Source organism: Crocuta crocuta, unplaced genomic scaffold (assembly GCF_008692635.1).
Source record: "Crocuta crocuta isolate KB4526 unplaced genomic scaffold, BGI_CrCroc_1.0 scaffold84, whole genome shotgun sequence".
In the NCBI taxonomy this organism is placed as follows: Eukaryota; Metazoa; Chordata; class Mammalia; order Carnivora; family Hyaenidae; genus Crocuta; species Crocuta crocuta.
In genome coordinates, this window is record NW_027530213.1 from 1,637,780 (window position 1) to 1,659,442 (window position 21,663).

The window sequence follows — 21,663 nt, forward strand, 5'->3', positions numbered from 1 at the left end:
GCAAACCTGTTGGATTAGTAGAAACCATGGGGGATCTTCTCAGGCAAATTACTGAGTGATGAGTGATTTGGAACATAAAAATAAGTATTGTGAGGGGTGCCTGGGTGCCTCAGTCGGTTAAGTGTCCAGCTTCAGCTCAGGTCATGAACTCACATTTCATGAGTTCGAGCCCCGCGTCAGGCTCTTTGCTGACAGCTTGGAGCCTGGAGCCTGCTTTGGATTCTGTGTCTCCCTCTCTCTGACCCTCCCCTGCTCACACTCTGTGTCTCACTCTCAAAAGTAAACATTAGGGGAAAGAAAAAAAGTATGTGAATCTCTGAACAGAAATAGTAATTCAGCAAATACTGTTGCTCTTAACCAGACTCTGAGTAGCATTAGCCTGAGTACATGAACAGAGGAGTCTGTGAACGGATGATGCAAGAGCTGTGCTTTCCTCATCGTGAACAGTGAAAACCGGTTCGATTGTTGAGGCTGAGCTAGGACCCTTAGCCCAGCAAGGCAGGCTGGGGTCCTTTGGGAATAGCCACACCACGAGGGGTGGTTTTTAGTGGCATTATTCTTCCCATATTTACTAGTTGGCATTCTGGCATAGTTTTTTTTTTTTTAATTTTTTAATGTTTTGTTTATTTCTTAGAGCGTGAGCAGGGGAGGGTCAGAGAGAGAGGGAGACACAGAATCTGAAGCAGGCTCCAGGCTCTGAGCTAGCTGTCATGTCAGCACAGAGCCTGACGCGGGGCTTGAACCCATGAACCATGAGATCATGACCTGAGCCAAAGCTGGACGCTTTACCGACTGACCCACCCAGGCGCCCCTGTATTTTTTTTTTCTTAATTTTACATAGAATGTTTTCCAAAATCTTAAATGTATTTAAAGAATTTGCAGTTTTATTTTTGACTCAAGGGGCGCCTGGGTGGCTCAGTTGGTTAAGCATCTGGCCATGATCTCACAGTTCGTGGGTTCGAGCCCCGAGTTGGGGTCTGTGCTGACAGCTCAGAGCCTGGAGCCTGCTTCAGATTCTGTGTCTCCCTCTCTCTCTGACCCTCCCCTGCTCACGCTGTCTCTCTCTCTCTCTCTCTCTCTCTGAAATAAATTTAAAAAAAGTTAAAAAAAAAAAAAAACAACAACAAAGAATTTGCAGTTGTATTTTTGACTCAAAATTCAGCCTTTCTCAGAAGGTTCCGTGTGTAGTTAACTTACTGTTGTTGAGTGTTTCTGAATATCCCAGTGCGTGGCTGCTTGTGTAGATTCGTGAGTATTTCCTTAGGATAAATTCTGAAGGAGTGATTGTGTAAAAGAGTTTCTGTGCTCTTTGCATTATTGACTGATACACATGTGAGATGTTTTGTAAAACTACTGTACAACTCATATTGAGTTCCATTTCCAAGCGTAATTCATTTTGGAGGCAGTCTAGTAGCCGGGTGTAGATGAGTGGGTTCCTAGACCTTTGATTGACGGCCATCTGAGTCCATGTTTCCTATGTGTGTTTTTTTTTAACCTTGAATTTTTATTTCTGTATCCTTATTTTGGACAATTCTTGACACAACAGTTGACAGTGCATTTTATTTATTGCCATAAAATGCACTTAAAAAACTCAATGTGGTCAAACTGAACATGTGTGACTAGGCATCTCTGAATGTTACATTTCTGTGGGTTTGAATTCTTATAGAAATAAGTCTTTTCAGCAGTTTTTTTTTTGTGGTCTTAAAATGTATAGTTAGCTCCATTTTCTTATTTATTTTATTAAAAAAATTTTTTTAATGTTTTATGTATTTCTGAAAGAGAGAGTGTGAGCAGGGTAGGGTCAGAAAGAGAGGGAGACACAGAATCTGAAACAGGCTCCAGGCTCTGAGCTAGCTGTTAGCACAGAGCCCGACGCGGGGCTTGAACCCACGAACTGTGAAATCATGACCTGAGCCGAAGTCGGACGCTTAACCAACTGAGCCACCCAGACGCCTCTTAATTATTTTTTAAAAGTCATTAAGAACATTACCCCCTGAATTTAACTCATTAAAACAGAAAACTATGTTAATTCAGCCTTTAAGCAGAATACAAGCTAAACAACTACTGAGCCAAAGAAGTCTCAGGTGCTCAATAATGACCTTACTTCCGATGAGACACCCTCTTTGCTGTGTATATGGAGTTCTTCTTACATTTACTCCTCAGCTGAGAGCTCCCAATTATCTGTTAGATTACATAGGGTTGTAAATTGCTGACATGATAGGATTTCATGAAATACATAATGATCTTTAATGTGACTTTGAATTGCTGTGTCATCGAATTGCATTGGATTACAAACACAGGTTGCATTTGTCAGGATTCATCGTGGAAGAACTCTTCAGTGTGGAGGTAGAAACCCAGGTCTGGCTTGCTCTGCCCAGATCAGTTTGCCTGCTGGGGAAAACTTCCTTCCCAGCAGACACCTTCGCAAAACTCTTGGTGCACTTAGGTCTCCGCGTATGACAGGAGAGTAGCTGCCACCATCTTTGACTTGCAAGCCAAGGGTCCCTACTTCTACTTGGACTTGGATGTTCCATGCCAGGGGTGCGAAGTGGTTCCAGGGTGCAGGTTGGGCTGTAGAGGAGGGGTCTCCTTAAAGGACCGTGTGGGTGAAATCTGCATTCATGTGTTTTAACAAAAAATTAGAAGAAAGGTACTTATCTACCATTTGTTCCTTTTCATGCTATGGGAGAATACAAATTTGTGTATGTATTATGTGTATACATAATAGGGCAGTGCCCTAAATATCCCAGTAGCTTAATTTTTAAGTTTGTTAATTGATAGCCATTCATGTGTGGTATAATAGTAGTAAAGTGTCTCAGATTCTCAAGCAGGTATTTGGGCATGGGGTAAGTTTGTTTTGGCAGTTAGTGGGTGGATGCTCCATTTTCCAGTACTGATCAAACTTGGCATAAAGTTTAGTTATTGGAAAGTTAACAGGCTCAGACAACAAGCATGTATACATAACGCTACACTGTCAATGAAGTGGCTCCTCTAACTATACATTGGTAGTGCCAAACTAGTATAATCTCACTTGAAGAGCAAGAATAAAATTTAAAAGCAGTCTATTTAAGGCAACGTTCATGATGTAATTGGACCATCCTTCCTGAAGTTTGTGGTAATTTGAAATAAAGTAGGTGCAGGCATTTACATGTGCACCCTCGCAACTTGGTAGAATTACACTTTCGCTTACGGTGGTCAGACATCTTAGTGGGAAGTTTAAACTCCAGAAAAGTACTGATTTTAGTTCATGAATACCCCACGTAATTGATTTTAATCTTTTTTGTGTGTGTGGGTTATCAGTCAGTAGCCTTGTACTACATATTAAAACAAGTTTATGAAATTGCTTGTCATTTTCACTTCTTAGAAGTTTCACATACAAGTTTCACTAAGAAAGCCTTCAAATTGGCTTATGATCTTTCATTCTGTCATTTTGAGAACTCATTTTAGAATACCTTTTGAGATATTTTTCTAGGCTAATGGCATCAGAAATGAATTTTATTTTCTGAGAATACATGTGCTTAATGCAAAATTTGTTTTTAAAGATTTCTTTCAGAAGTGATGTGTTTGTAGCAGGCAGTTGACTTGCAAACAGTTGATAAAGCAAAAGTGCTTGTATAGAATGGATTATAACCTTTTCTCCCTGTGCTTCCTAGATTGAAGGACAAGGACATGGAGCTGTCTTTGACTGTAAGTTTTCACAGGATGGACAGCATTTTGCCTGTACAGATTCTCATGGACACCTTCTGATATTTGGGTTTGGATGCAGCAAGCCATATGAAAAGGTCTTGTATTTTTTAATTTTTGGTAGCAGTTTAATCACTTAAAATTTTTTTAAATTCCAGTGTAGTTAACATATAGTTTTGGCTACATTAGCTCCAGGTATACCAAAATTGTGACTCAGCAACGCTGTCTGTTACTAAGTACTCATCAAGAGAAGTAGACTCTTAATCCCATTCACTTATTTCCCTCTTCTCCCCTCCCCCGCCCCCCTCCCCTCGGGTAACTATCAGTTTGTTCTATGTACCAAGGGTCTGTTTTTTGGTGTGTCTTGAAAAGATCATTCTTAATACTTTCTTATAGTAGTAAAATAAGTTGTTATGAACGATGTTTTGAAAATAGGTTAGGTGTACCGATTTGGTTTCCTTGTATTTTTCAAATTATAAATAACTTTAATATTTGTATTCTTTGATGTTTTGAGGTTTATATACATTAATCTATAAACTTCCTTCTTTTCAGATTCCTGATCAGATGTTCTTCCATACTGACTATCGACCACTGATTAGAGATTCTAATAATTACGTCTTAGATGAGCAAACTCAGCAGGCGCCTCACCTCATGCCTCCACCATTCTTGGTAGATGTAGACGGAAATCCTCATCCAACTAAGTATCAGAGATTAGTACCAGGCCGAGAAAATTCCGCAGATGAACATTTGGTTCCACAGCTAGGCTATGTGGCAACCAGTAAGTGCAAAGTCTTTTTTTTAACCTTTCTTGAAAAGTGTAAAAAATAATATACAGAACTCACGTACTTTCGGATTCATGAGTTAATATTTTGTAATATTTGTTTTGTCATTCAGTCTCTAGATACACATAAGTGTTCTTAATCATTTGAGACTTAAATTCTGGACTGCGTGTTCATTTATCCCTAAATATGTCAATATGTGTTTTCTAAGAACAAAGATAGTCTCTTATGTAAGCATAAATGATTATTAAAAACAGGCCATTTAACACTGATACGGTGTTAAATACATATATACAGATCTATCTCTGTAATCAAATTCTGTTATTCTAATATCTCTAAAGCTTTTATTGTTCTCCCTTGATGTGGATTTCCGTATGGAACTGCACGTCACATTTGTCGTTGTTAAAGTTCAAGTTGTGCAGTTTGGATGGAGTACAGTATACATGGCGTAGCCTTCCTGTGGCATCACACCAGGATGCTTGTGATTGTGTTTCGTCTAAATATTGGTAATATTGTCTTTGAAAACGTGGTTAAATTGGTGCCTGCCAACTTTCTCCATTATAAAGTTGTTTTTCTCTTGCAAGAAGAAATGTTTGGGGAGATAGGATGCAAATAACCTGATCCTTCCCAAACTTTACCCATAAATTTTAGGATCCACTGATGATTTCTGCCTGAATCAGTTGTTATGAAGGTTGGCAAATGGTTGTTTCCTAACTCTGTCATCATTGCATCTGCATGTTAATAGTCTTCCTTTGTATATTTATGTAGTTTGTTAAGTTTTAGTGTGGACTTAGGGGTTGTTATATAGTGAGTTAAAATCCATAGCAGTTATTATTTTGTTGCTCATACGATTTTTAGATTTGAGCATCAGAGTCTTTTCAGGCTGAGTGCTGTTCCCTTTCTGAGTCCCTTGAACACTTGCTTACTTTCTGACATGAGATGTTTGAGGCCCATCTTGTACTTTGCCTGTCCTAGTCAAGGACAGACTCTTTGTTTTGTTTTGTTTTCTATTTATTCCCAGCAGTGCAGTCTTTCTCCATACAGATGTTATTAAAGAAAAAAAATGCGTCTGTTTGGATGAGGATTGATTTACTGAAAGTTAATCGCCAGTTATAGTTAAGGCTAAAACATAATGTAAATCACTATACTGTATCAGATGTTAATTTTTTGTTAGTTTAATTGAAGTATAGTTACATACAACAGAATTCACCAGTTTCAAGTGTACAAGTCCAGTGAGTTTTGGCAGGTGTCACATAACCACCACTGTAGTCAAGGTCCCCAGAAGTTCTGTTTGGCTTATTTGGAGTCTTCTTCTGGTCCCTTGTAATGACTGTTCAATCTTGGCAGTTTAGTTTTGTCTTTTTTTTCTCTCATTTTTTTAAATGCTTTTTATTTATTTCTGAGAGAGAGAGAGAGACAGCGTGAGCAAGGGAGGGGCGGAGAGAGAGGGAGACACAGAATCTGAAGCAGGCTCCAGGCGCTGAGCTGTCAGCACAGAGCCTGACGCAGGGCTCGAACCCACGAACCGTGAAATCATAACCTGAGCCGAAGTTGGACGCTTAACTCACTTAGCCACCCAGGCGCCCCTAATTTTGTCTTTTTAAGGAATTTTATATAAATAGAATTGTGTGATATGAAATTTTTTATAATCTGGTTTCTTTAACTTAGAATGGTGACTTTAAAAAAAATTTTTTTTAACGTTTATTTTTGAGAGACAGCACGAGTGGGGGAGGGGCAGAGAGAGAGGGAGACACAGAACACAAGGCAGGCTCCAGGCTCTGAGCTGTCAGCACAGAGTGTGACGTGGGGCTTGAACCGTGAGATCATTACCTGAGCCACCCAGGCACTCCAGCATGGTGCCATTTTAAAAATTTTTAAATTTTATCTTGTTTGTTTATTTTTATTATTATTATTTTTGAGAGATTGAGAATGCGTGCATACGATTTGGGAAGGGGTGAAGGGGGGAGGAGAGAGTATCTTAATCAGGCTCCATGCTTAGCATGGAGCCCAACATGGGGCTCAACACCACAACCCCTGGGATCGTGACCTGAGCGGAAATCAATATTCTGATGCTCAACTGCTGAACCGACTGAGCCACCCAGGCACCCCGGCATGGTGCTTTGAGATTCATTTTTGATGTTGCACATGTCAGTTGTTTGTTTCTGTTTGTTGATAGTAGACCGCTGTATGCGTATACCCTCATTTTTCCATTTACTAACATTTGAAGGACATGTGGCTTTTTTTCCACTTGGGGTTATTAATAAGGAGTGCTGAAACATCTGTCATGGAGGTTTGTCTTATTTCTCTCTTTGGTTCTATTAATTTTTGTTCTGTGCATTTTAAAGTTGTTATTAGGTGCAGACACATTTCAGGTTGTCCTCTTGGTGAATTAATTCATTTATCGTTATGAATTGTTCCTCTTTTTCCTTGGTAGTATTTCTTCTTTTTGAAGACTGTTTCTTTGTTTTTGTTTTTAACATTTATTTATTTATTTTGAGAGAGAGAGAGACAGAGTGCATGAGCCAGGGAGGGACAGAGAGAAAGAGAATCCCAAGCAGGCTCCACACTGTCTGTGCAGAACCTCATGTGGGGCTCAAACCCATGAACCATGAGATCATGACCTGACCCAAAATCAAGAGTCAGACTCTCGACTGAGCCATCCAGGCGCCCCTATTTCTTTGTTTTGTATTAATATATTAATCCAACCAATTTTGATTAGTACTGTCACGGTATCTCTATAGCCAAGTTTGTATCTTTATACTAAAACCGATTTCTTGTAGCCACCAATCTAATCTGACAACCTATTAATTGGAAAATGTAGACCATTTGTACATAATACAACTACTAGCATGGTCAGGGTTAATTCTCTGCCATTTTGCTATTTTTTTTCTCTTTATCTTTTCTGTTCCTTTTTTCCTGCAGTGTTTGAAATTGATTACTTTTTAGTATTTCATGTTATCTCCACTAATTAATGGCTTACTGGCAATACTTGTTTGTCTTATTTATTTTTAATGGTTGCTGTAGGAGAGGAATTGTCAGTGTGTGATTTGCAGACCAGTAGTTTTATCCATGATTTTTTTAATGGGGGTCTTCAAGTTCATAACTGTTTTCATAATAATATGGAAATATTAGTCACCTTTTTTTTTTTTTATAGTGTTGACATTTTCACTGATTTTCACTGGTGTATAAAACTTCTGGCACCAAAGCACTAACAGTCATTGTATTCGTTGCATTGACACACATTTTTAAATATTCTGAGTTTTAAAATTGGAAGTATGCATTAAACAATCCTGACGTATATTCTGCAGTTTCTTTATTCTGGCTGTTGGGAACATGGACTATTTCCAGCTCAGTGAGAGCTCTGGGAATTTTTTGGGACACTGCTTTTTCACGTTTTTTCCCCTAGTATGATGGAGCTTTACCCAGTGTGTGCACATGTCATTATTTAGTCAAGTAATTGATTCAACTTCACCGTATATGTCTGAGCTTTCTGTGGAATTCATTCATCTCTGATGTTCAGCTCTGCATATTGCAGTCTTCTACAGGTCTCTGCCCCCAGCTCTCATCTCTGTCTCCTCAACTCGGTGACACCTCTGGATGCTGTTTGGGTTTCCTGTCCGGGAAGCTGCTTCCAGGTTGGTCCCTGGAGGAAGCAGAAGGCTCGAGCCCATTGTTTATCTTCTCAGGGATCACAGTTCCTGTGTGTCTGTTGTCCAGTGTCTGCAAACCCTTGTTCCCCAGGCTTGTTGTAGTGTCCAGTGGGAGGGCAGTTCCTGTAGCACATAAGCCTTCACGGGTGGGACCCTACTTTACTGTCTCAGCGTTTGAGTAGTATTATGCCAGCTAGAAACAGTTATTGTGATGATACGTGCCAGGTTACATATAGGTTCTATAGACTTCGGGTTTTCGCGGGGAGGGGAGAGGACTAGAAGTCTCCTTTTCTATTGTTTTCCCTTTGGTTCCGTGTTGTGATCTTGGGAATCTTTTTTATTCCCAGTTCTAATTAAAATCTTTTTATCTTTTTGGAGCAGGGCTCCTCTTTCTGCTTTCTTAGCTCCTTTTTTGAAGCTATTAAAAATGTTAGTGATTTTAAGGCAGTCTTAATTACGATTTTTAACTCTTGTAAGTTCTTTACTGACTGCCATGGTAAATGGGGATGTTATCCATGGGATATAAGGGAACCTAACTCAGGTAGTGGGATGCAAATATTTTTTTCCTGAAATAGTATATGACATGTTTTAGTTTCTGGATCTGTTACTATGGAGGTTTGGTTATATCCTTGCATTCTTTTTGCTTAATTTCAATCTGTTAGGGTTCTGCTTATAAGTTGGTGGGGGCTCGGTCTGTGTTCTATGTTGTGTTCAAAGGAGATGCATTTTTATGTGGAAGGATATGTAAGGAATTGTTTGCACAAAAAAGTGCTTAAATTTCCAGATCTCACAACTGTCTTACACTTTTCATCCATTAATACTAACTGAACCTGTTAGTTGAAAAATAAAGAAGCAAAGGGGCGCCTGGGTGGCTCAGTCAGTTGAGCCTCCAACTTTGGCTCAGGTCATGATCTTGCATTTCACCGGTTTGAGCCCCATATCGGGCTCTGTGCTGAACTCAGAGACTGGAGCCTACTTGGGATTCTGTGTCTCCCTCTCTCTCTGCCCCTCCCCTGCTTGTGCTCTGTCTCTAAAAATAAGAACGTTAAAAAAAGAGAAAAGAAAAATAAAGCAAAGACCCTTAAAAAAATCTGATTTTGTTGTTGAAGAATTATGAGTACTGGCTATGTTAAAAGCATACCTAAATGAGAGAGCAACTTCAGCTTTAGTGGGAGATGAGGTGTAGCATAGCTACAGTTTGTTGAATAGTTTACTCTTTTTGTTTTATTAAAAGAGTAGAGGAGAAATCACACACATTGTTGCTCTGGTCTTGTCAGAGTCCTTGCAGATAAGAGTTTAATGAAACATATCTTTCATAAGGCAAGGGTAGCATTAGTGTGAAGCAGCAAAATAAAGCTTCCACGGAAACGTGTTTCTGTGTGTTCACTTCAGGGGTTTCAGAGGCTCTATGGAGGTTTTTGTGCTGTTTGGTTTAGGAAGGGTTTTGTTTGTTTGGAGTCTTTTTTCTGACTCAGTTATAAATATACAGGATATCTTTAATTGCTTATTTTTAAAAGAAATCTGAGAATTGCTAATAGTTTTAATTGTCCTCTACTGAAAGTTTGGTTTTTTGTTCATGTATAGTATGATTTTGTATTCATTCATTGTATTTACAGGTGACGGAGAGGTGATTGAACAAATTATAAGCCTCCAAACCAATGATACTGGTGAACGCAGCCCGGAGTCCGGTGTTCTCGGTGGGATGGTAAGACAGCTACAGCAGCAAGGTCAGAGACTGGGGGCCGACCACGGCACCGCTCCAGGTGGGCCTCCCGGGGCCGAGGAGACACCCCGAAGAGGTGAGATATGGGAGAGCTCTTGCGTCTTAATATGACTGGAATTGAAGAGTAAATGAAGTCACCGTCCGGTATAAGCAGTGTGAGAAATTTTAAGCAGTGTATCTTTACAGCTTAGGTAGTAGTCTGCAGGCAACTTTGTTAGGTGTAAAGTTGCTGTACCAGCAGATGGACATTTGATTTTCAAGTGCTTTGAAAGGTTATTGAAACTTTTTTTATTTTTGCACTGAAGTAAGTATTTACAAAATTGTATTAAATGAGTAAGGAACAAAGTGTTTTTTTGTTGCTGTTGTTGTTTGTTTGCTTTATTTTTTTTAAATGTTTTATTTATTTCTAGGAGAGAGAGAGACAGCGTGAGCAAGGGAGGGCCAGAGAGAGAGGGAGTCACAGACTCTGAAACAGGCTCCAGGCTCTGAGCTGGCTGTCAGCACAGAGCCCGACGCGGGGCTCGAACCCACGAACCGCGAGATCATGACCTGAGCGAAAGTCGGACGCTTAACCGACTAAGCCACCCAGGTGCCCCTGTTTGTTTGCTTTATTAAGGAAAACTTCAGTTTTCCTTAAAACTACCTAACATAAGTAGGTTTCCCTTTAAATATTTTTAATTACAAAAAAATTACTTAGGTAGAGGACTGAATGTTTCTTCTGGAATCATAAGGCTTGAAGTGAATTTTCGGGTGAGGGCAAGGTTCTTGATATTGGCGTAGAATAGTAGTTACCTCAGGAGGGACCAGTGTAGAGGAGCAGGCAATTGTTCAGCAAATGGAGAGTCACTCTGGGGAAGAGAAATGCCTGCAGAATGTTAAGAAAAGCCTTGAGTGCCGCAAAAGTCATCCCTGCCATGTCATACCTGCACGGGGTACTCAGCCACAGATTTCAGTATCTTTTTTGCCAAATGTTTCTTCTTGTGTACGTAAAAGAAAAATTCTCCAATGGACAGGTTAAATATTTCAGTCAGGAATACTGCACAGCTGATGGTGTGTACAAGGTACATAAGCATTCTTCTCTGCCTTGCTCTTTCCCCCTGACAGTATATTCTAGAAATCACTCCAGATCCACTCCCCGTGCTTCCTCATCCATGTTCATAGCGTCCTGGTACTCCGCAGTGCGGGATGACAGTCTTTGTAATGAATCTGTTTATGACCATTTGAGTTATTCCTCATGTGATGTTAGAGAACCTGTGCTTATGTTTTCTTCGCATTGTTGGAGACTCATACTATGACTTGGGCAGTTAAATTTAGAATTTATTGGTTCTGAATTCAAAACATGTTTCTTAACTGGCAATGTATTTTAATGTAAACATTTGGATTTGCGTGGTTCCTCTGCCTTTTAGGCAGAGTATAATGCAGGTTGGTTCACATTTGATTGATAAACAGGATGCTGTAGCTAGAAGAATACAGGGTTGTGTTTAGCCACGTGGATTTTGCCCTGGGGAGGAGAGCTGGCAGTGTCGAAGTAGAATTTAATAGCTTCCTGCAGGCAAGGATCTAGCCCCCAGTTTTCTGTTGTATTAATAGCAGGAGCCCCTTCATCCAGTGTTTTAAGAAAACAAGCACTTTACCTGGGACACCTGCCACCGTGCTGGTCTCCATTGCCCATCCAGGTGGCCTCCAGACGGGAGGTTGTCCTGTCTCCAGGGCCCACCCGAGCAGCTCTGCGCAGGCTTCCTGTAGTCTGTGTTGCCCTGTCCTCCACTCTGAGCTCCAGTCCAGGTGCTGTCAGCGTCGGCCTGCCCTGCATTTTGTTGAAGTTTTCATATCCACTCTGGCAGCTTTGCCTGCCTGAGTGGCTCAGATCATCTCTTAAAGTCACAGGTAATGGGGCGCCTGGGTGGCTTAGTTGGTTAAGCGTCCGACTTTCGCTTAGGTCATGATCTCGCGGTTCGTGGGTTCGAGCCCCGCGTCGGGCTCTGTGCTGACTGCCAGCTCAGAGCCTGGGGCCTGTTTCAGTCTGTGACTCCCTCTCTCTCTGACCCTCCCCTGCTCACGCTGTCTCTCTCTCTCTCTCTCCTAGAAATAAATAAAAATATTAAAAAAAAAAAATAAAGTCACAGGTAATGTTCGAGCTCTTGGTATAAAGCACCATAGTTGGAGGAGGCTCTCCGCCATGCTCATTCTTCCGAAGAGATGTGTTTTTAGTGTACAGTTTTGAAGAAGGCAAGGAAGGGTTTTACGAATGCAATACAGCATTATAATAGAAAATATCTGTACATTAAAAAGTTTCAGAAAGTCTGGTAACAATGGGAATTGAAGTGAATACATGCTTGTTCCGTATTCTGTATTTTGATCTTAGTCTCATTAGGATGCTTTCTGACAAAGTGTTTTGGATTTGTATTTTTGGTTTGTATCCTTTTAGGAAGAATGTATATGCTTATTATGTATGAAATGCATATTAGATTGAAATTTCTCTTGGAATCAATTTTGACATTTTTTTCTGTTTGACATTTTTTTCTGTAGGCTTCAGAAGACTGAGCTTAGATATCCAGTCCCCTCCGAACATTGGTCTGCGCCGGAGTGGGCAAGTGGAAGGCGTTCGTCAGATGCATCAGAACGCTCCCCGCAGCCAGATTGCCACCGAGCGCGACCTGCAGGCCTGGAAACGGAGAGTGGTTGTGCCAGAGGTACCACTAGGCATATTTAGGTTTGTTTTAGGATATCTCTTAATATTGTTTCTTCTTACAAAAATATATCTATATGGTTATTTACACTTTTTTTTTTTTTGCTCCATTAGTGGTGTAAATAATCATGTAAGTATATTTTAGTAATGGGTTGGAATCTGTTTTAATTGTGGTAGGAAAACATTGAAATTGTTCTCTAAGCTTTACTGTGGTTAATTTTTTTGTAAACTGTTTTTTGTAGTCCTGTTCCATCTTTACAGACACCTGTCTTTCTCCCTTTAGTGTTATTTTGAAATAAATCGCAGGTATATAATTGCGTTTAAAAATATGTCTAAAAGATATATGCAAAAAATACATATATAAAAGATAAGGGATTGTATTCAGTTATTACCACAGTGCCATTATCCTGTCTTAAAAAAAATACTTCCTCAGTAGAACCAACTGTCCAGTGTTTAAATTTCCAATGGTCCCATGTCATAAGTGTTTTTCGTTTTTTTTGCAAGACTATTTCTTAAAGTGGCATAATTTTGTCAAAAGGCACATAATAAGTATTCTCTTTTTGTGACCTGGCAGTCATGGGTACTCACTGGCGAGGCTCATGAATTGTTAGGGGCCCTAAAGAAGTGATCACTCAACTCTTTGAAGTCTTGAGTTATTACAGTTTGGTTCGATGTACGAACTGTACAAACGTAGGGTTCGGTGATCTAACAGTAAAGTGCATATAAGAAAGATAGATGCTCATTTTGCTTTATTTACCTTCAAGATGAAGGTTTACTCCCTTTCATCCTCCAGCATTGGCCAATTGTCTTTGTGTTTTTCACTGTATAAATCACACTGCTGTGATTTAGCTTATTTCTAATACACTTATGGATTTTTAAGTTGTTCCACCTTTAGCCAGGAGGAGCCTCTTCAAGTTGACTTTTCTGTCCTTTTGAAATGATTGTAGTATCCTGTAACGTGCCTGCTATCAGACATGGCAAAGTGTTAAAAGTCCATCTTGTAAATTTTGTGTCCTGGATGTTGAATCATCCTTTTCTCTTATGTAGGGCTACTTAAGAGGATTACTGTTTTCTTTTAGGGGAAATATTCCATAATTATAAACTGCAGTAGGGTCTTCTTTGCTACTGAGTTGTAACCTATTGATTTTTGAGTTAATGAAATGGATACAGCAAATACTGCTCTTCATTGATAATGTTCAGTATTCTGTTACGTCTCCTAATAACTAATGCCCTGAGGATAGTTTTGTAAAAGTGTGTCCTTCATGGGTTTAGTCAAAAGAGTTTCTGTAATTGGTGGAGGAATATAGTACTTACATATTGTATGGTGAATTTAAGAATGTTTATGAGTACACAATAAAATAATGGAAAGCAAAATCTGATATTAGGATGAGAAATACAGAAAATCACCATCATGTATGTACTATGCTATCATCAAGCCTTAAAATTGTGTCTGAGTTGCATGGTCATCAGAGCAATTTTGGGGTACATTTTGTTGTCAAAACCAAGGGAAGCAAACCATTATCAAGAGTGAAAGACCTGAAGAATAGTTCATCTTCCTCTTTTTTTTTTTTTTTAAATGTTTGTTTGTTTTGAGAGATGAAGAGAGAGAGAAACGGAGAGAATCAAAGAGAGGAAGACTGAGAATCCCAAGCAGGTTCCACACTGTCAGCCCAGATCCTGATGTAGGACTCAGACTCACGAATTGTGAGATCATGACCTGAGCTGAAGCCAGGAGTCAGATGCTTAACTGACTCGCCCACCCAGAGGCCCCAAGAATAATTCCTCTATTCTTATTTGTTCTCTTAAGATGGAAGACTGGAAGTCATTTTAGGCTGGAATCATAGTTCCCCAGCTAATCAGGGACTCAGGCTCCTGTTTCTGATCTCTGTCTTGGAGCATGGCTTCTGGTCTTAAAGTCCCCTCGAAGTCCAGGAGAGCTGGTCTTTATTACAGTAGCCATTGCAGATCTGCGTTTGTGGTGGCGAGTGAGATTTAGGCCAGAAGAAGGAAGAGAGATTGAGGCAAAAAGGACATTGTTGAGGGAACTTGATTTAAGTAGCTTTAACGGTAGCACATGTGATCTGCTCATATCTCATTGACCGGAATGTCGTCACATGGCCATACTTAGGTACAGAGGAGGCTAGGTGATAGCTTAGTTTCTATTTAGGGCAGCAAAGAGCCTAGATAAAAACAGATTGTTTCAAGTTAAGAAAAGGAGAATACAGTTTTTGCACCAAGTAGCTGTCTGCTATAATAAAAATTTCCCAAAGAAGAGCGTAGCTCTTTGTAGTGCTGTCTTCTAAAATACACATGAGATTTTATAAAGGAAGTGCTGAGTGATCTAGTAATGGTCGGTGCTCTCAATGACAGTCCTTATAAGTAGAAGCAATGGGAATTTTACATAACTGTTTAATTAGTTAGGGTGGCATTTGATGAAGATCGAGAAAATTAAAATTTGTTTCTTTTATAGTAACTATAAAAAGTGTCCATTGTGAAAATTTTAGGTAATAGGTGCAAGTGTGAGAAAATAAGTGATCCCCCTGTGCAGGACGATGAGCACACAGTCCTGCTTCCCAGTAGACGCCGTTCTGGCTGGGGCTAGATCTCAGGCCTGTGGTTCGTCCTAATTCAGGCATAGTGGAGACTCTTGTTCATTGATTCATTCCAATTCTGTTCATCCTGTGGTCTTTGTAATACACTCTCCTTAACCATCTCATTTAGGCATGGGATTGCAGCTGCACATGGTTGAAGATGTTGCTGTGCTCACAAGGGCCTAGCATGTTCCTTTGCTTTAGTGATAGAGAATGAAGTGTATGTGGTGTTTTGTTTTCAAACCAGGGGGAAGTGTACAGCTCTGGGGCAGGAATTGCATTTGGTCGCAAGTGAAACACCTCCTATAGTTCCTTAAACACATGTAAAATTGGTGAACCTTACAACGTGGGAAGGGCGGAGTCTGATGTAGAGCTGCCCTGTGGGTGTAGTATTGCTCCGCCCTCACCTTAGTGTGAACCGGAGACATGCCTGAGACAAAAGCAGTTTCCATAGAATCAGTTCTTTCTTAACAGCATTTGTGTGCAGACTCATTTGAGCGTCTAGTTGGATCTTGGGGTGTGGCCCATATGTCCATTTTGAAACTGGCCCAAGTGGGGTTTTCAAGTGAACATAAAACACAAAGCCGTATGTTTTCAGCAGTGTTTGCGTTGGAGAAAAGGGACATTAAGTCACCTGAATTCTTTAACCGTGGAGAAGGACACTGAACTTCAGTACCTTCCTCATGGTGGAAGGCCCCTGCTTTGATATCGGTCACAGGAACATAATCTTTATTTTGTATCATGTGAGTGAAATATAGGTGCTTAGAAGAAGTAGTAACACTGCCATTCTGGTTTTCTACCAATTATGTAACATGCACTTTGAATAAATTTGAAGGAGGATTCTGTTTTTATTGTTTCTTTAGAGAAAGGGGTCACAGTCTTGGAGAGTTTACAGGGAGATTTTAAGTAACTAATGTGAAAGATTCTATTTGAGTTGGTTTTATTGGGGTCCATGAAAATACAAACAAATATTAGTATGAAAAATAAGACCTCCTAACTGCCTCTGAGATTATAGTATGGTACTTCTAGCATAGAGTATAGCTTGACTTGTTTTATTAGAACTTTAGGACTTTTCTGTATTAGTTTAAATCATAATGGTTACTTTTTCTTCTTTATATCCTTTACTTATCCATCAGTTCATTAACCAGTATAACTGGATACTTATATTTGTAGGAAGCTGGAAGACTTCAGAATAGAGAAAGGTGAAGAAGAAAGAAATCTTTACATAATAGGAAGAAAGAGGAAGACTCTCCAGCTCACACAGAAGGTAACCTAAATTCTGTTTTCTTAGGAATAAGCAAATTGGAAATTAGGCTGAGTTTGCACTTTTATTTTTTTGATCCGTGAGAATATTAGTACCTTTTGCCTGAGGTAGAATATTTCTTGTTCAAGGTCTTCCGTTTGGGATTTAAAATAAGAGACATAAAGCTGTATAGCTGTTGGGAAAGAGCAGTCTGAAACTTGAGAGGAATAAGTAGCCCAGTGGCTACCAGTGGTAAAGGATTCTAGAAAATTCCTGTGTGGTGACCACCCAGGTCAAGAACTGGAATGTTCTGGGCTTATTGCAAGCATGTCAGGTCCGTTCCCACTCACTGCATCCACAGCTAGCCTGCTGTTTGACTTCTGAAACCTCTGGATAGCGTTGTCTGTTTCTGAAGTTTATCCGGATGATGCAGTTGTTAAAAAAAAAAAAAAATCTATTAAAAAATAATCTTAGAATTTAAAGTGGTTTGTGACCCTCCAAAGCCTCATCCGCTGAAGAAAATCTTTGTCCTTAATATTTAGTTTTTCTATTTGGATTTTCATGAACATCCCATGAGCAAAGTCAACATTGATACATGGAAGATGCACAAAATGTATGCAAAATCAGCACCACAAAACTGTGTGGGGAAGTGTTGTGTTGGCAGGACTTGCTCACGGTTGACCACTCAGTCTTGAAGTGACGCCGGTGACAGATGGCCTGTGCACGCACCTGGCTGCCGTTACAGGCCTTGTCGTTGAAGGTGCTCAGTGATTTTGTATATGACTTGAGCTTTGAGACTGAAATAAAAATAGTTTTTATCTTACTAATTTATTTTTTAAAAATTTATTTTAAGAGAGAAAGGGGGGGGGGTGGGAGGGGCAGAGAGAGAGGATCCCAAGCAGGCTCTGTGCTACCGGCACAGAGCCCGATGCAAGGCTCAACTCCCCTCACGAACTGTGAGATCATGACCTGAGCTGAAACCAAGAGTTGGATGCTTAAGCAGCTGAGCCCCCAGGTGCCCCTTACCTTTTAATTTAAAAGTTCTTCAGCTCATCATGTCAGTACTGAAAAGAAAAAATGTTGACTATCTAAATGGATATCTTTGGCCTGAGTTAGGATGTTTTCTCATGTAAAAAATTTGAAAGTTAAATTTACTAAAATTTATAAGTAACTGATAAATTCTTTCAGTTGTTTTACTTTTCCTGAAAAAAATAAGTTTTGAAAGATTTTAAAACCTGATTACGTTGCTGTTCCTTATGTATTCATAGTTTTCTAATTGGGATATGTTACTTGATATAGTACAATCTATGTAATGAAGTTATATTAAAATTATTCAAACATAGTTTCGAAGTTAACTGAAATACTTTAAAATTTTCAGTTTTACCTGTAACTCAGAAATTATTATTCTTAATCCCATATTGTGTAAAAAGTCTAAGCTTATAGTTATATATATACTTAATATATATGTACTTATAAGCTTATACTTAAGCTAATACTTAGTCTTCTTATGTACTTACCATGGATATATACGCTATGTAAACATTGATGACGTGTATCTGTGGCATTACATCTTGTGCGGGAGCAAATTAGGAAACTGTTCAGAGTTTGCTATACGGTAATGATAGTGTAAAAGTGTCAAGAAACACTGATCTAAGTGGAATCCTCCATTCGGCAGTCTTTTGTAACTGGCTTAAGCATTTCACCTTGTGAGATTTATCTGTGTTGTTGTGAGTAGTTGAAGTCCATTTATTTTCACTCTTGTATATTATTCCCTTGGTGAATATACTGCCGTTTATTCAGTCAGTTTTTGAAAGACATTTGGATTGTTTTCATAATTTGACTCTTAGTAATAATTCTGCTTTCAACAGTTTGTACATATCTCTTGGTATCTCTTTGTGTATTTATTTTAACCTGTGCCTTGGAGTGAAATTTTTAGATCATGGAATATGTGCCATTTCAAACTGATTGCACTTCTACCTGTAGTGAGATATATGTTAAAATCTCAATATGTTTGCAAATTTCTCTGTTTCTACTTGTTTTTCTTTATGTGGTTTGCAGCTATATCATTTGGTATGTGCACATGTAGAATTTCCTTTTTCCCTACTGAATCGAGCCTTTTCTCAATATGAATTTTCACCCTTTATTTCTCGTGATGTTTTATTCTCCAAACTCTTTTTTAATGTTTGTTTATTTTGAGAGAGAGAGAGAGAGCACCTGCTCACACGAGCAGGGGAGAGGCAGAGAGAGGGAGAGAGAATCCCAAGCAGGTTCCACAGTATGAGCACAGAGCCTGTTGTGTGGCTTGATCTTACGAACCATGAGATCATGACTTCAGCCAAAGTCAAGAGTTGTATGTTTAATATCCTGAGCCACCCAGGTGCTCTTCTCCATATTGTTTATACAGCTCTGCTAGCTTTCCTTGGGCTAGTGTTTGCATCGAATATGTTTCCTTCCTCCTCCTGATACTGCAGTTACATGTATATTAAACCTTTACTAGTGATTTCCTTTTGTTAGGTTGTTAGCTGCTGTTCTGATTTTTTTCCCTGACCTATATTCCAGTTTGTTCTATTTAGCCATGTGTAATCTGCTGTTAAACCCGGTTTTAGTTACTGTATTTTCAGTTCAGAATTTTTACTTGGCCCCCTTTTTGGGGCTTTCAGCTTTCTGTTGAAGTTCTCATTATTTTAACTTCTTAAAAGTCAGTCATGGTTATTTTTAAAAATCCATGTCTGCTGATTTCATTATTTCAGTATCTTGTTCCCCTCACTGTTTCCATTGCTTCTTGATTTTTTTCTCATTTTTTTTACATTCACATTTTCTTTGTTGCCTGTGGTTGTGATTGAATGTTAAATGTTAGAAGTAATTTGAAGCCTGGGATGATATCTTTCCCCCAGAGAGCGCTTACATTTGTTTCTGGTGCTGTGAAGGCCACTGTCAAGCCTGTATTGCCTTAATCCAAACAAGGATGCGGCTGTAGTTCTTTTGCATTCCTGTTTATCTGTAGTTTACCCATCGGTCTACCGTTTGATCTAACAGCCAAAGTCTGGAATGTTGTACGCATAGGAGGCTCTGCATTGCAATTTTTGTTAGCCTGACTCATGAGTTTAGTCTGTTGGTTTTTGTTTACCCGCCAAACCCTTCAGTTTCCTCTTCTGGAGTGAAATTATAAAGTTATCTTTTATTGTTTGCACTCTTTTTCTGTCTTGGTCCTATAATTCTGTATAGGCTTATTAGGTATATCATGCCTTCAAACTTATTTAAAAAAATATTTTGAGAGTTTCTTATTCTTAATGGTAATTTTGGCCCACCTCTGTTTAAAATTTTGAGTCATGAAACTCATTAATATGTGTTTTCACTTTAATAAAAATCAATACTGACAAATTAAGAAAGCACAATTCATTTGAAAGTTGGTCAGAGGCATGTTGAAATGATAAAACACACCAATGATTATTGAACAGAAGGTGCTAATGTGAAAATTAATTTGTGTATCAATTTGAGGAATAAATACTTTTATTGAGTGCTTTCACATACGACTTTGAGTCTCAGCAACAGCATGCACCCTCCACCCTTTAGAAGTGCCATCTCTTTTATTTGGATGATTTTTAAATATTATTTGATTTATGTATTTTGTTTTCATACAATATAGTATTTTAAAAATTCAAGCAGAACTGAAAAGTACTGAGAACAGCAAATCCTCCAAAAATTTAAAGTCTAGAAATAAGTTGAGTTAATATTTGAGGATTATTTCAGGTCTCTCTCTGTACCTGTGTATATTAACAGCGATATATTTTTAGTGTCGTTGACAGCATCATGATACATGAATATATACTTTTCACTTCTAAGATACATATTTTTTATTGGAGTTTATTTATTTTGAGAGAAATAGCATGAGTGGCATGGGGGGAGAGGCTGAGAGAGGGAGACAGAATCCCAAGCAGGCTCCATGCTGTCAGTGCAGAGCCCGACGTGGGGCCTGAACCCATGAAATTGAGATCATGACCTGAGCCAAAACCAAGAGTTGGACACTTAACTGACTAAGCCACCCAAGGCCCTTAAGTTAGATAATTTAAAGTGGTATCTTGGGTTATTGTTGCTATGATTTTAGTAATGGCAAAACAATTAACTTATGATTTAGTTTGGAAAATGCTGATCCCATGTGCCTCATTTAGTAGCCATGGCTTCTAAGTAAAAGTAAAACCACCAAGTTTAACTGTACACATTTATAATTTTTGAATTATTATTCTTTGTTATTTGTGCCTTAAATCCTTTGTGGAATGTGAAAGAACACCTGTCTTGTGGATGACGGCACTTTCCGGGGTGCTGACTTTCGTGCGCACTTGTGTTTCAGTGTGACTCTCGGGCGCTGCTGTCCCCGTCCAGGCAGAGGGCGTGCAGGCGCCGGTGCCTGAATTACGGTCGAAGAAACCTTGGACGCCTTGAGCTGTCTTCCGGAAATGAATCTTCAAGCTCTGTAAGACATGTGAGTTTTCTAACTTGAAAATGTATGAAATAATGTTAACCATTTATCTTAATTCTTTTCCTTTGAATCTCCCAAGAGACGAGGATGAATTGGGAGCAGCTCTGTTGAGATGCTTCCCCACAAAGTGCATGACCCAGCAGTTCTAGTATGTTGACAGGCTTGTGCCGTCATCCCCGCTATTTAATTTCAAAATCGTTTCATGGACTCTAAATCGAAATCCTATACTCATTTGCAGTTATTCCCCAGCCTACCTCACTCAGCTGCTGGCAACGACTAATCTTTCTGTCTCTGTGGATTGATTGGCCTGTTCTGTACACTGTATATAAATGGAACTTTACAGTATGATTGTGTGACTGGCGTTTTTCACTTGGCATAATGTTTTCAAGGCTGATCCATGTGTAGCATGTATCCATACTTCGTTTTGGCTGTTAATGAATAATGCACCTTACTAACATACAGGTTTTTGTTTGAACATAAGCTTTTGTTTTACTTGGATGTATATCTACAAGTCCATTTGCTGGGTCATGTGATGACTCTGTGTTTAACTTTTTGAGGATTGCTGGAATGTTTTCCAAAGCAGCTGCACTGTTTTATATTTCCATCAGTAATAAAGGAGGATCCCAGTTTTACCACATCCTTGGTAGCACTTCGCATTGTCTGTACTTTTGATTTTAGCCATCCTGGTGGGTGTGAAGGGATAGCTCACTGCTTTTGATTTGCATTTCCCTTTTGATTTGCATTTTGTGGAGAAATGTGGGCAAAATATCTGTTGCCCATTTTTCATTTTGTCTTTTTTTTTTTTTTTTTTTTTTTTTTTTTTTGGT

The 21,663-nt window shown here is 39.1% G+C and overlaps 1 protein-coding gene across 1 annotated transcript in view; it reads left to right on the forward strand.

The window, feature by feature from the left end:
* Positions 1-21,663, forward strand: part of BRWD1 (bromodomain and WD repeat domain containing 1) — a 120,359-nt gene that overhangs the window by 50,996 nt on the left and 47,700 nt on the right. Inside the window, 6 exon segments of the mRNA XM_077765488.1 lie at positions 3,654-3,782; positions 4,237-4,462; positions 9,730-9,912; positions 12,366-12,549; positions 16,290-16,383; positions 20,708-20,839. Of these exon segments, the coding sequence (XP_077621614.1) occupies positions 3,654-3,782; positions 4,237-4,462; positions 9,730-9,912; positions 12,366-12,549; positions 16,290-16,383; positions 20,708-20,839 (948 nt within the window).